Below are 13,657 nucleotides of genomic sequence, written 5' to 3'. Positions count from 1 at the left end.
GGCAAGTCGGGCACTTGCCCTACCCGTGGCCAGCCCGGGTTCAGTCACCTGCACCCCCAGGAGGTCCATGAGTCCCTCCAGGGTGATCCCTGAGTGCAGAGTCAGGAGTAACCCAAGAGCTGCCAGGTGTGGCCCAGACCCTCTTCCTCACTATAGGTAAGGGCGGGGAGTCCAGAGAAAAGTAATGAAGACTCTGGAAGGAAACGGAAAAGCAGGTCGCGCACAGTAGAAAGGACCCGGGAGCCACAGGGGTCAGGCAGGTGAGGAAAAGGGGCACTGGTGGTCGCAGGGAGCAGACGATGTCAGACGCACAAGAGCTTGTAACAGAAGGAGGACATTGTTTTTCAAAAAAAATACTTGTTTATTTTGGTTTTGGGGTCACACCCAGTGATGCTCAGGGGTTACTCCTGGCTCTGCACTCTGGGATCATCCCTGGCAGTGCTCAGCGGACCCAGATGGGATGCCAGGGATCGAGCCCGCGTTGGCTTTGTGCAAGGCAAGTGCCCTCCCCCGCTGTACTATCTCTCCGTTATACTATCTCTCCTGCCCCCACAGCTGACATTCTTGTCACATGAACTCTCATGGACATTTATCATCGAGAGTCAGACTGCAAAGAAAATCTCAAATTAAGAACAAACAACTGCTACAGCCAGGAGGGTCCCCTGTGCCCCCTGAGCACTGCTTGGGAGGTCTCCTTCCCGCAAAATATTATCATGTTGAGGGTTTGGTCACACGAATTACCCTCTGGTCATGCTCAGAGACCACAGCATGGTGAAATTAGAAACCAACAGTTAGAATACAGAATTACAGTTAGTCAGGCACAATCCTGGAAAGTGAAATTGCTTTTGTTTTGTTTGGGGCCACACCCAGCAGTGCCCAGGGCTTCCTCTTGGCTCTGCATTCAGGGATCTCTCCTAGGGGGGGCTGAGGGACCATATGGGATACCAGGATGCCAGAGATCAAGCCCCGGTCAGCAGCGTGCAAGGCAAGCGCCCTGCCCATTGTACTATCTATCCTCTGCCACACCCTCCTCCAAATGAAAACTTCGAAGGCAAAGAGGAAATCAGAGTGGAAAGTGCTTGGCACTGCTTGAGAATGAGAGCTTCATGTCCTGGAACCCTGGGAGGAGGCCAGAGTAGCCCAGAGTGTCTCAGCAGAACCCGGAGAGCCTTCACTTCCTGTCAGAAAGGGACCCCCGCCCCCAGCTCCCCAGGGGAAGGGCCAGCATCAGTGAGCAGGTTGGATGGACTCTTCCTCCTGCACTGCATTGGGGCTACCCCCCCGGCCACTCACCAGGCTGCTGGGCACCTGCTCCCACCTCCCGACGTAGGCCTTGCTGCAGTTTGTGCCGTCCTGGATCGTGACTGCTCAGTTCTCTCCGTCCTTCCCTCCCTGGGCTCCCGGCACTGTCTCTAGCTCTGTGTCCAGTATCCATCCCCGCCCCGTAGTCCTTACAGGATGAACAGGCTTAGGAAATGACTGTGAGATGCAGGTCGCCATAGGACCTGTGTGGGTCTTTTTTGCTCTCTCCTTGATTCTGCACTCAAGGCTCACTCCCGTCTGTGGTACTGGGGCTCAAACCCGGGTCAGCCGTGTTTGTGCCTGGCGAGTGCCTGTCCCTCCACTGTCCCTCCAGCCCCCTATGGGTCTTCCTAGCTCCGATCCTTCTCCTGACCCGCTGGTCACCTCACAGTGTCTGGGAGTGTCTGAGTGGGGGCCAGACCGCACCTGGCACTGCCCATCACACCCCACCCAGGGCCGTGCTGTGGGGGTGTTCTCACTGGCAATGGGCCTCCCTCCTGCCCAGTGCACCCCGCGGTCTCCTGTGCTCCATTCTGCTGCGTGGACCTGTGTGATCGGCCACTGGAGGACCGGTGACAGTCCAGGTCTGTCTAGAAGCCACTAGGAAGCTATGAACTATTTCTATAGGGTTTTTTTTTTAATTTTGTTTTTGTTTGGGGGCCTCACTTGGTCATGTTCAGGGCTTATTCCTGGCTCTGCATCCAGGAATCACTCCTGGCAGTGCTCAGGGGACCATATGTGATGCCGGGTGTCAAACCCACATCGGCCACATGCAAGGCAAGTGCCTTATCTGCTGTACTGTCTCTCTGTCCCTCTTCCCCCCATTTTAATGACAGTACCCTGGTTACCAGTATTCTTTTTTATTTGCTTGTTTGCTTTTGGGTCACACCATGATGCTCAGGGATCACTCCTGGTGGAGCTTGGAAGACCATATGGGATATTGGGGATTGAACCTGGGTTGGTTGCGTGGAAGGCAAGTGCTCTACCCACTGTACTATCTCTTCAATCCCTGAAACATGTTTCTTAGTCACACTGCCAACATATGTTCAGTGTCTGGCATTCCATGGGTCCCCAAAGCACCGCCAGGACTAATTTCTGAGTGCAGAGCCAGAATTAACACCTATTATAACAAGAAGTGCTCTGAGGGGCTGGAGTGATAGTACAGTGACTAGGCCTATGCCTTGCACATGGCCAAACTGGGTTCGACCCCTGGCATCTCTTATGGTCCCCCGAGCTTTGTGTATTCAATAAATGAATAAGAAGCCCATGACTCTGTCTCGCCGCCTACGTTCAGTGGTCTCTCGCAGCTTCCCCCACCCAGGATGGCCAATGGCAACAGGTGGATGAAGAAGGAAACGAGGGCCAGGCTGGTTGGTATCAGTTGCAGTTTATTCCATTCTCATCTCCATTCTCTTCGGATTCTCCTTCCCCCAATTCTCCTTCATTCCCCTCTGATCCCTTAGATCCTGCTCCCTCCTTCTTTCCCCTTGCCTACTCTTACAGCCTTAGTTATCTCCCAAATTATGAGGGGCTTGGGGTAGCAATTACACCTAAGTGTGGTCATACAATCAACAGATGTAAGGTCCGTCCCTCAGGGGAAGCTTCTTCCAGGACAAGCTTTCATTCAGCAAGAAGACCCACCTAAGGGTGAAATACCATCTGTGGGTGCATTTCTCCTTAGTCCAACAACCATTTAAACATTCTTCTTAATTCTACTCCTTAATAATATTAGTCATCTTATGGGGCTGGAGCGATAGTACAGTGGGTAGGGCATTTGCCTTGCATGTGGCCGACTCAGGTTCGATTCCCAGCATCCCATATGGTCCCCGAGCACCGCCAGGAGTAATTCCTGAGTGCAGAGCCAGGAGTAATCCCTGAGCATAGCCAGGTGTGACCCCAAAAAAAAATAATAATATAATAATATTAGTCATTTTGTATGGACAGAATAAGAGATATATTAAGCTTATCGGATGGCTGTCCTGGGGACATCTCGCTGTAGATCTCAGACTACAGTATCAGGTCAGATTAATCTTTCTTAACCCTAGCAGGGTCCTAATGCAGTTGTTACGTTTTGGATTATGACAGAATTTGTCCATGACCGTGCTCTTAACTTATAGTTAAGTATTATGGCGCTTTAGCCTGACCCGTTTCAGTGCCAATGTAGCTCACAGCTTGCCCTGGGTTTATCCAGTCCCTCATCAAGACCCTGCATTTGGGGTACGAGGAACTAAGGGCAGTTGAAGCTTAAGTCAAGAAAACAAATGCCCAGGAGTAAATATTATTCGGAGTCAATTAACTCCCAAGTTACAAAAGCATAGCATTCATTAACTTCCTGTGTCTATACAAAAAGTTCATTGCCCTAAAGTAACTATGCAAAGGACATTTTAAGGAGAAGAGAAAAGCAATATTTAACTTACAAATACAACTCCAGAGTCCTTCAAAGGCTCTGACCTTACAAGAGTCTGATTAGGAGATAGAGGTGATTGACCGGTTGGGGAAGCAAAGCACAGAGAAGGGGTTACAGATAAACACAGACGAATGGGAGTGCCTCAGGAGCACTGTGATGGGTGCAACCCAATAAACCTATGCTCCCTGTGGCAGGGGAGAAAGCACCTATCTTACAGAGCCCCACCAGGAGTGATTCCTGAGTGCAGAGCCAGGAGTGACCTCTGAGCAACACCTCTTATTTTTACCCAAGAGGCAAAAAAAGAAAAAAAAGAGAAGGAATGCTCTGAATAGCCAAGTGTATCAAGTAAAACTGACCACTACCCGCATCCCACTGGTAGCAGCCTGGAATCTATTCCAGCCTCTCTGGGTTTGTTGCACTGGCTGGTATACACAAGAATAGGTACGTGTATTTTTACTGAATGAGATCAGAGCCCCATGTGCTGTTTGGTGGCTCACACCTATGCTCAATGAGCACTACACACCACTCTGGTCCATCACATTTTTTTCTGGCAGCTGCTCAACCATACAGGGACCTATTCAGATTGTTTCTGGATCTTATTCTTTTTTTTTTAATTTTTTCTTTTGGTTTTGGGATCATACCTGGCAGTGCCTTTGCACTCAGGGATCACTCCTGGTAAGGCTCAGGGGGACCACATGACGTGCCGGGATTGAACCCAGGTTGGCCACTTGCAAGGCCAATGCCCTCACTCGCTGTCCCACCCAATTCTGGTTCTGGTTCTTTTCACTGAACACTCAATCTGCCATCAGCGTCCCCACGTTCTCAGCTCTCTCCGGTAAATTCTGTACGGTGGGCGGGCTGGGGCAAAGGTCTTGTGCATTTCCTTGCCAGGACTGCCTCTGCGCAGGTCGCCTCTGATCCCCGTCTGTGGCACGCCTGAGTCACGTCTCCCCATGCTCCAGTGCCTTGTGCAGTTGCTAGGATTTTTGCCAGCCTAGTGGTTAAAAAAAAAAAGTGCTGTGGTATTAGAACTGATTCTTGCCACACCCTGAGTGGCAGGCGATAACAGAGGAGCGCCTCTTTATAACCATGCTGGAGGGTGGGATGGTGCTCCAGGGGAGACTAGTGCCTTGCTTGCATGAGGTGCTGGATTCAATCCCTGGCATGGGGGCGGGGGGCAGGTGAAAAGACAAACTTGGAAAATTGGAGAAGGTCATCTTCTCCAGAGGGAATATCTTATTTCTGCAGGGGACTGACCGTGGGAGGCTGAGTGCGGGAGGGCATAGTGGGCTGTCTGCTGAGTGCGCAGGCTGGCGCCTTTCGTGCTCGGGAGTCAGGGCTGTATGTGGGAAAGTGAGATGTTCAAGCCAGTGTCACAGCTGGTACCCAGGATCTAGTTGGTTGCTTTTGTTTTCGGCCACACCTGTCTGTCTCAGAGCTTATTCCTCACCCTGCTTGGGGATCACCTCTGGCAGGACTTGGGACAACCAGATGGGATGCCGGGGATTGAACCAGGGCCAGCCACATGTAAGCCAAGCGCCCTGCCCACTGTTCTGTCACTCCAGCCCCGGAAACTGGTGTGTAGACGTGACTAAGAGATTGCACAGAGAGGCCCATGGCGCTGAAAGTTTTCACTGAGGGAAGAGGGCATCACCCACACACCACGGGGCACCTTGCAGGGAGGTGCCGAGCCCCCCAGGGCAGGCAGGACGGCACACCTGCCCCGGAGGCAGCACTGCCCCTTCCAGGGAGAGCTGGCACGGGGCTGGCACCTGTGGACAGAGCAAGTGGGCTCTGGCCTGTCAGGTTGGCCCGTGTCTCGCCCTGGCCCCGGTGAGGGAGGACAGGGGAAATATTGGCAGGGAGTGAAGAGTAGAAGAATGAGGGCTGGGTGTGGGCGCGTGGCTCTGCATTGGCCGGCATGAGAGGTGCACCTGGCAGGGATCATTGAACAGTCTCGGAAATCAGCTTGGCCCCCAGGCTGCAGGAAAAGAGAGAGAAACCGTGTTGAGCACACGGGGCGGGGGTAGGGTAGGATGGGGGAGTACCAGGAACCGCCAGGTGAGCCGGGCGGGCAGGGGAGGGAAGGGGACCCAACAGAACCCTCCCTCCCCACAGAAAGCCAACAAGGGGCAGAGCCGGGCCATCGAGCGCCTGAAGAAGAAGATGTTTGAGAACGAGTTCCTGCTGCTGCTCAACTCCCCCACCATCCCCTTCCGGATCCACAATCGGAACGGAAAGGTCAGCGGGCGGGGAGGGCGCAGTCAGGGTCCCCGCTCCCACCTGAACTGTCCGCACACTGCGGGGGGTGCCATGCCCTCCCGGGAAGGTCCCCTCGCTGGCAGTTGCCCGAGTAAGGAGTCCTGCTGTGGACACCTCGGGAACCCGGCGATGTGCTGGCGTGACCGGACCCTCATGTCTCCTCAGAGCTACCTGTTCCTACTGTCGTCGGACTACGAGCGCGCTGAGTGGCGAGAGGCGATTCAGAAGCTTCAGAAGAAGGGTAACGGCCTACCCGCTCCACGCTGCCCACGGTGCCCCTAGCACTTCCGAGCCCCTTTCACATGCTGGCAGCTCTTCTTTGCCCCTGAGCACCTTGGGAGGTGCCAGGACAGGTGCCACTTAACTGGCATGACTGTTGGAGGCAGAGGAAAGTGGGGGATCTGCTCCAGGCGTTGGGAGGATTCATGGCAGGATCCGGCATGGTCACCTGCGTGCCCCTGCTGCTCCAGAAATGCATCAGTAAACATGGCCAGCGCCCGCCCCTGGGTGAGAGGCTCCATACCCTTCCCTCCTCGCAGTGACCGACACAGCCTGCGGAGCCATGCTCTCGCCACCACCCCCGGGGATGGACGAACCACTGGTGCTGGTGGACTTGGGGTGACCATCCCCTCCCTTGGCTTCTCCCGCAGATCTCCAGGCATTTGTCTTGAGCTCAGTGGAGCTCCAGGTGCTCACGGGATCCTGCTTCAAACTCCGGACTGTGCACAACATCCCCGTCACCAGCAATAAAGACGGTAAGGTCTGGCGTCCAGTGTCCCCAGCAGTGACCTGGCTAGACCCCCAGCAGCAGGGGCTCCTTCTGTGCTCTGCACAGTTCAGTGGCTAGGGACTTGCACAGGGATTGCTGAGCCCCCAAGTGACCCCTCCTGCCCGCCTGGCTCCCTCCGGCATGATGGTTCAATCCGGCCACCTGTGTTTGGGGTGGTCAGATGATGGTGTGGAGGTTGGAGCATGGGCACGGCTGGGGAGTTGAGGCGGAGTGATGGGTTAAAACTGTGTGGGTGGCCATGAGTGCCCAGTCAGCACCCGGGGAGTCTATTGCTGCAGTGGGAGGGGTGGATTCCGGATGCCCCGGGGGTGCTGGGACAGGGCCTGCCCCGTGGCAGGAGGCTTCAGACAAGCTCTTTGCACTGAATGAAGCCGTCTGCCCCGAGCCCCACACAGGGTCAGTGCTGAGCATCTCTGTCTTCCCCTTAGCACAGAGGCACCGCTCTTACTGGTTCATTTCCACTTTGAAAGGTTAGACTAGAGGAGGGCAGCCCGGGCCCAGCAGGGCTCAGGGGGACAGGGACAGTGCCCTGTGTCATACAGGGACGCCCTCACCCAGGAGGCTAGTGGGGACCAGCTTCCTGTTCCACGCACGGAGTGTGGGTGCCGGGAGTGCCTTCTTCTGGCCACCAGGGGGCGCCGGGACTCTGCTGCCCTGCCGAGAACCTGGCATGGACTTGCGCCCTTTTCTCTTGCAGACGATGAGTCGCCAGGACTCTACGGCTTCCTCCATGTCATCGTCCACTCAGCCAAGGGGTTTAAGCAGTCAGCCAGTAAGTGCCTGTCTCAGGAGTGCTTGCCCAGAACGCCCCTCTGCACCCACTCCCTGGGCCTGCTCTGTTTCGGTCTCAGTCTGCCAGCTGCCTTGAGGAGTGGGGCATCCCCCGGGACGAGGAACCCACTCCCCTTGGCAGGTTTCTGGAGTTGCGGCCTCCAACCCACTATCTGCTGTGTGACCCTGGGCAAGTCTCTTAACCCCTCTGAGCCTGACTGGCTTCTCACAGTAGTACCAGTTCTCAAGAATTCATGCTGGAGTCATCACTCAGGCCTTCACTTGACCCATAAACTTCTAAAAAATCACGCAAATCAAGAGATTCAAATCTTCGTGTTCACTTTAAGAACCTGTGTGAAACTTCTAGGCCCCACGCAGGGTATGTCTGTCCAGAAGCCCAGTGGCCCAGGGCTGTCCCTCACGGAAGCCGTGCGTCCCGTTCCATCCTTCCCAAGGGGGCCTGAGTCTGGCCCGACAGAGCCCCTGCTTAAACACGTGGGGAGCAATGCTGACCTTAGGTGTTGAGTCTCTGACATTGAGTGAATCCAGCTGGACATAGGACCCAGGCACGCCATGGAGCCGCTAGGACTCACCAAGGGACACCCCGCCCCAAGTCCTCCCTGCCACGCTGACCTAGTCCTTGCTGGGAGAGAGCTGGTTAGCTGGTTGTCCCTAAACCAGAGCCGAGGTTCGAGGAAGAAAAGGTGATCCAGCAGAAACGGAAGAAGCACAAACTGATCTGGGAATACATAGGGCGTGAAGAAGTGCAAACAAAAGTCTGTTCGGAGGCGTTTGCCTCTCCCACACAGGGCAGGTGAAGCAGAACTGTGAGTGGGCTGGGCCACCCCTTCCTCCCTTACCTCCAGCCACTGTGTTGCTGTCATTCGCCCGTTTTATGGATGAGAAAACTGAGTTTCAGAGAGACGATAGGAAATTGAATGGGACAGGAAATCTGAAACCCAGGGCTGGGGCAGTCTAGGGCTCTGCAGTACTGACTTGATTTGCACGTGTGAAGTGCCTGGTTCCATCCCAGATACCACAAAACAGAACACACACAGGCTGGAGTGAAGGGCATTTGCCTCGCACTCGGGCAACACGGGTTTGAACCCCAGCATCCCTTATGGTCCCCCAAGCATTGCCAGGAGCGATTCCTGAGTGCAGAGCTAGGAGAAACCCCTGCTCATTGCCAGGCGTGATCCAGAAAAACCCAAGATTCTGACTCCCGCTCCCATCCCTTCCCGTCCTCCCTGGTAGTGGGGGTTGCCCCTCGCCCCTCCCTGAGGGCACCCACAGAGGTTGTCTTTGCCTACAAACAGCCCCTCGGAGACATTCAGGTGAATCGTGAGTTCCTCAGTAGTCAGCCTCTCCTCCGTGTCCCCAACTCTCCAGGGCAAACCACACACATGCTTTGTCACTCAGTCTGCCTCTGCCAGGTGCCTGCTCTGCCTGCTGGAAGCCCAGCACTGACCAGTTCCTGAGTCCCAGGAATGACTCAGGTGCCGCCCCTGAGTCTAGCGCTCTCCCCCAGCTGCCTGTCCCCGTGAGGTCTCTGGGCCGGTCCTTGCTAGGTCTGGGTACCGCCCACTGCTGCTCAAAGCCCACGGGGCCCGAGCTCTCAGTGCCGCCCACTCCTGACTCGGGCTGCTGAGTCCCACTCTCATTCCCCATGGACACACACCAAGAAGCAAGACACGAACCCCGAGGTCACCAAACCTTGGTGTCCCCAGGCAGAAACTTGAGGGGCCCTGCAGGCTGAGCTTGGGGCCCCTGGGGTCAGTCCCTGGGACCTGCCTCCCCCACAGTGCCAGCAGGGAGATCTGGTCTGTTGGAGGAAGTGCTATGAGCCATGGGGGTATTTGGTTGCCCCACAAACACTGACTTCCATGTATGAGGCCCCTGGGCAGCATTGGGACTCAGGGTCAGTGTGATCAGGGGGCTGGGGTCAGTGTGGTCAGGGCACCTGAGGGGTCAATGTGGTCAGGGGACTGGGGTCAGTGTGGTCAGGGCACCTGGGGGTCAGTGTGGTCGGGGGGCTGGGGTCCAGCGTGGTCAGAGGGTTGGGAGTCAGTGTGGTCAGGGGCTAGGGTCAGCATGATCAGGGACTAGGGTCAGTGTGGTCAGAGGACTGGGGGTCAGTGTGGTAAGGGGCTGGGGTCAGCATACTCGGACCTGGGGTCAGTTTGGTCAGGGGAGCTTGGGGGTCAGCATGGTCAAGGGCTGTGGTCAGCGCGGTTGGGGGGTTGGGGTCAGCGTGGTCAGGGGTGCCTGGGGGTGCACGATCAGGAGCCTGAGGGTCAGTCTGGTCAGGGGTGCCTGGGGATCAGCATGATCAGGGGGTCAGTGTGGTCAGGTGGGCTGGGGTCAGCATAGTCAGGGTACCTGGAGGTCAGTGTGGTCGGGGTGCTGGAGTCAGCATGGTCAGGGGCTGGGGTCAGTGTGGTCAAGGGCTGGGGTCAGCATACTCAGGAGCCTGGGAGTTTGGTCAGGGGGGTCTGGAAGTCAGCGTGGTAACGGGCTGAGGGTCAACACGGTCAGTGGCTATGGTCAGGGGCTGGGGTCAGTGTGGTCAGGGCCTGGGGTCAGTAGGATCAGTGTGGTCAGGGAGGTGCTGGCGGAGGCCTCACTGGTGAATGACAGCAGCTGGGCTGAGACTGGGACCAGAGGGAGGTTCCAGCCAGAGTGTTTGGGACTGCACACAGAGCACACAGGGGCCCCAGGGTATTGAGAGGGACAGATTCCTGCCTCTACCTCCCCTGCCCTGCCCCCACCTGACGGCCATCTCTGCCTTTCTGCAGACCTCTACTGCACGCTGGAGGTGGACTCTTTCGGCTACTTCGTCAGCAAAGCCAAGACCAGGGTGTTCCGGGACACGATGGAGCCCAAGTGGGATGAGGTGAGTGGGTGCCCCCCACCCCACACTCCCCTCTCCTCGGCCGGCTCCCCACTGTGGACTTCAGAGCCTGCTCCCATTTCTCCCCAGGAGTTCGAGATCGAGCTGGAGGGCTCCCAGTCCCTGCGGATCCTGTGCTACGAGAAGTGCTACGACAAGACCAAGGTCAACAAGGACAACAACGAGATCGTGGACAAGATCATGGGGAAAGGGCAGATCCAGGTGAGGGGCCAGGGGGCCGTGCGCTCGACCTTTGGGCTGCAGCTGGACATTCTCCAGTCCCAGAGCCTGTGCGTGTCAATCCTTGGGCTTCCACGCCCACTCTAGGAACACCCCATGTACCCGCAGCTGGGGTCCACACCCACTGCAGTCAGTGGTGGCTTCTGTGCTGGCATCAGTCGTTCAGTGCTGTGGGCCTAAGGCATTGGCCCGGGAGGGTTGGACTCGGGGGTCCCAGACCCTCAGATTCCGCTGTCTGTTGCCCTAGTGGCATAGTGGGCACTGCCCAGGGTGCTGCACCCACTGCAGGGGTTCTGAGCGGGAGCCGAGATGCTGTGTAATATCGGCCATCTGGCTCCGGAGAGGCTGGCACTGACCCTTGATGGAGGGTCTGGGGAAGCCGGAGTCTAGCTGTGGTCCTCACTGCCCTGTGCAGTTTGCTGACGCTGGCAGGTCTGTGTGTCTCTGTGGAGTTGGGTCTGTTGTGGTCGGAGTCTGGACAGGGCCAGGCTCCTGGGGGTGTGTGCCCGTCTGCGGCCTGCATCTCTGCAGATAGCGCCCATGGCAGCAAGACAGCGGCCTTCCCTCTCCCATGAGTGGACCCCGGCACCCTCCTCTGGACACGTATGTGGCCCCACTGCATCACCAGACCAGCCTGGTTTCGGGGGGAGTCTGTGCCCAGGAGCCCCAGTAACTGCGTGCGCTGGACGTGGGCCATGGTCAGAGGCCTCTGGCTTCGTGGCTGCTGGTCTCTGGCTCTTGGCGGAACCCAGTGTGGTGGTCCATAGGGCCTGCTTGTGGATTTGTCTGTCCTGCTGCCCGCCTCCTATCCCCGGCTCCAACAAGGGACTTGTGCCGTTACCAGGGTGACAGTGTTGCTAGGCAACCACAAGCCACATCTTCCCTGCTGAGGCAGTCAGGGCTGAGGAGGGCACGCGCTCAACCCAGACCTGGCCCCGCTTTCCAGAGATGAGGGGAAGGAGCCCCATCTGCACAGCCCTGGGCTGGCTTAGTGGGCAGCTGGGGTTCGTGGCTGGCCCCGAAGGCCCCGCGAGAGACCCGGCTGTGGGGCGGCTGCAGGTGCAATGCAGGGATCATCGTGCAGCGGGGACAGTTGGCAGAACCGTCCCGGGTTCCTTCGCCAGCCTCGTCCATGCCCACCTGGACTCCCTGCCCTCAGTCCCCCTCCTTCCTGCTGTGTCAGCATTCAGGCCCTTGGGGCGCATGCCATAAATCACTGCGTCTCGGAGACAGGAGCAGATGGAGGCGGGGGAGCGGGGGAAGCCAGGTTATGTTTGGCAAGGCAGAAAAGCAGTCTGGGAAGGCGAGTGTCTCTGTGTTTAAGCTTCGAGGAATGCTAAATGCCCGGGCGTTGGTATGAAAAGAAACACAAACTGTTAGGCTGCCAACTGGCCCAGGCCTGCGAGTGGGCAGGGACAGAGCTGCGGCCCTGCACCACCCCTCCCCCCGGCTGGGCCTGTCCCATTGAGCAGAGACAGCCGTGGGCATCGGGGAGGGCCACACCTTGGATCCCACGTGCTGGGACCACCCTCAGAGCCACCAGGATGTCCAGGCTGAATGGCCAGGCCCTGCAGCGCCACGGTGTTCGCCCCCCTCCCCCCGCCCCTACAAGGGACAGGTAGGGCTCTGTTGCACAAGGGTGGGGGAGAACAGGAAGGTCTGAGTCTTTGGGGGTAGCCTGGAGGAAAGGCAGGGAGGGGCCTAGGACCCCCATACCTCTCCCCACCCCCCCTCACTCAGCATAACCAGGGCACCATGGGGAAGCCTGTTTCCTAGGTTCCAGGCCTTGGCTCCAGAGATGAGTCTCCTTGTCTGCGTCTGTCTGGCGTGGTAGTGGGGGGGAAAGGGTGGCCTCCAGCACCAGAACAACCACTGAATAATCCCTGGGGGTCATCCCCAGATGGGACCTCACCGCTCCTCACCCTGCCCAGCATAACAGTGACTGTGTCGGCCAGTCAGAGTCAGGAGCCCGTGTGCGGACGCCCTGCTCCCTCCTCTGAGGGTGACCCTGCTTCCAGGCCTGCAGTTTGTGGCGGCTTCCTTCCAGCCCAGTTCTCTCCCCTGGACAGGGGGTTCCTACGGGGGCTGCCTCCGGGGGTCCACTGCCAGGTGGGGAAGACAAGTCTCAGTGTCCGCCAGGGTCCTGGAGCGCAAAGCAAGAGGCTCAAGGCTGGTGGTATCAGGAGCTCCCTGGGAGCCCCACAAGGCCAGTGCAGACTCTAGGGCCGGGAATGTCCTCACTGAGAAATGCGGACAGTGGGGCAGGCACTATGGGGCAGGAGTCTCCCCTGCCTTGTACGTGGCCACACCCGGAGGAAGCCCCAGGGGCCCGGACCAGCAAGTCAATAAACAGATCAGTAACCAGGTAGTATAGGTGCAGGTCCAGAGCAGCGGCACCAGGGGCTCTGCACGGCGGGTCAGACCCCAGCCTGGCACCACGTGACCCAGGGGCTCTGCACGGTGGGCTCCGGCCCCAGTTCGGCACCATGTGACCCACAGGCTCAGCATGCTGGGCTAAGGCCCCAGCCTGACACCATGTGACCCACGGGTGCGCTCTGCGCACTGACTCAGACCCCAGCCCGGGGCCACGTGACCCACAGGCTCTACACACAAGGCTCAGGCCCCAGCCTGGCACCACGTGGCCGGTGAGCACCGACAGAAGTGACCCCCGGGTCCCGTGGACAGGAATGTTCCCTGAGCATCGCAGGGTGCCTGTGTCCCCTGCCAGGGAAGGAAGCCAGACTGGACGGCTGGCACCAGGGCCCACCATGCTTGCTCTAGGTTCTCTCTCTGGGAGCTGCAGGAAGCCAGAGGAGGGACGGACACTGAGGCTGCCATGCGGCTCCCGGGAGGGGTGGAGAGAGCATCAGGGGGCTTGGGTGCGGGGGGAGTTGTTTTTTTTATGTGACGCAAGATTGTTTTTATTGAAGAAAACTGAGTTATGGGGCCAGAGCGATAGTACAGCGGAGAGGGTGTTTGCCTTGCAGGCGGCCAA

The 13,657-nt window shown here is 57.7% G+C and overlaps 1 protein-coding gene across 5 annotated transcripts in view; it reads left to right on the top strand.

Annotated features, from left to right (window-relative positions):
• ABR (ABR activator of RhoGEF and GTPase) overlaps positions 1-13,657 on the top strand; it is a 199,510-nt gene that overhangs the window by 156,698 nt on the left and 29,155 nt on the right. For all 5 annotated transcript variants that reach the window (XM_056126884.1, XM_056126888.1, XM_056126885.1 and 2 more), the window contains 6 exons: positions 5,828-5,950; positions 6,137-6,212; positions 6,622-6,726; positions 7,459-7,533; positions 10,328-10,425; positions 10,513-10,644. In XM_056126884.1, coding sequence (XP_055982859.1) covers positions 5,828-5,950; positions 6,137-6,212; positions 6,622-6,726; positions 7,459-7,533; positions 10,328-10,425; positions 10,513-10,644 — 609 coding nt within the window. The remainder of the gene's footprint in view (positions 1-5,827; positions 5,951-6,136; positions 6,213-6,621; positions 6,727-7,458; positions 7,534-10,327; positions 10,426-10,512; positions 10,645-13,657) is intronic.

This window comes from Sorex fumeus, unplaced genomic scaffold (genome assembly GCF_029834395.1).
Source record: "Sorex fumeus unplaced genomic scaffold, SorFum_2.1 ptg000063l, whole genome shotgun sequence".
NCBI classification, from domain to species: domain Eukaryota; kingdom Metazoa; phylum Chordata; class Mammalia; order Eulipotyphla; family Soricidae; genus Sorex; species Sorex fumeus.
Note: the sequence above shows the minus strand (reverse complement) of the source record. Positions and strands in the feature narration are given on the sequence as shown.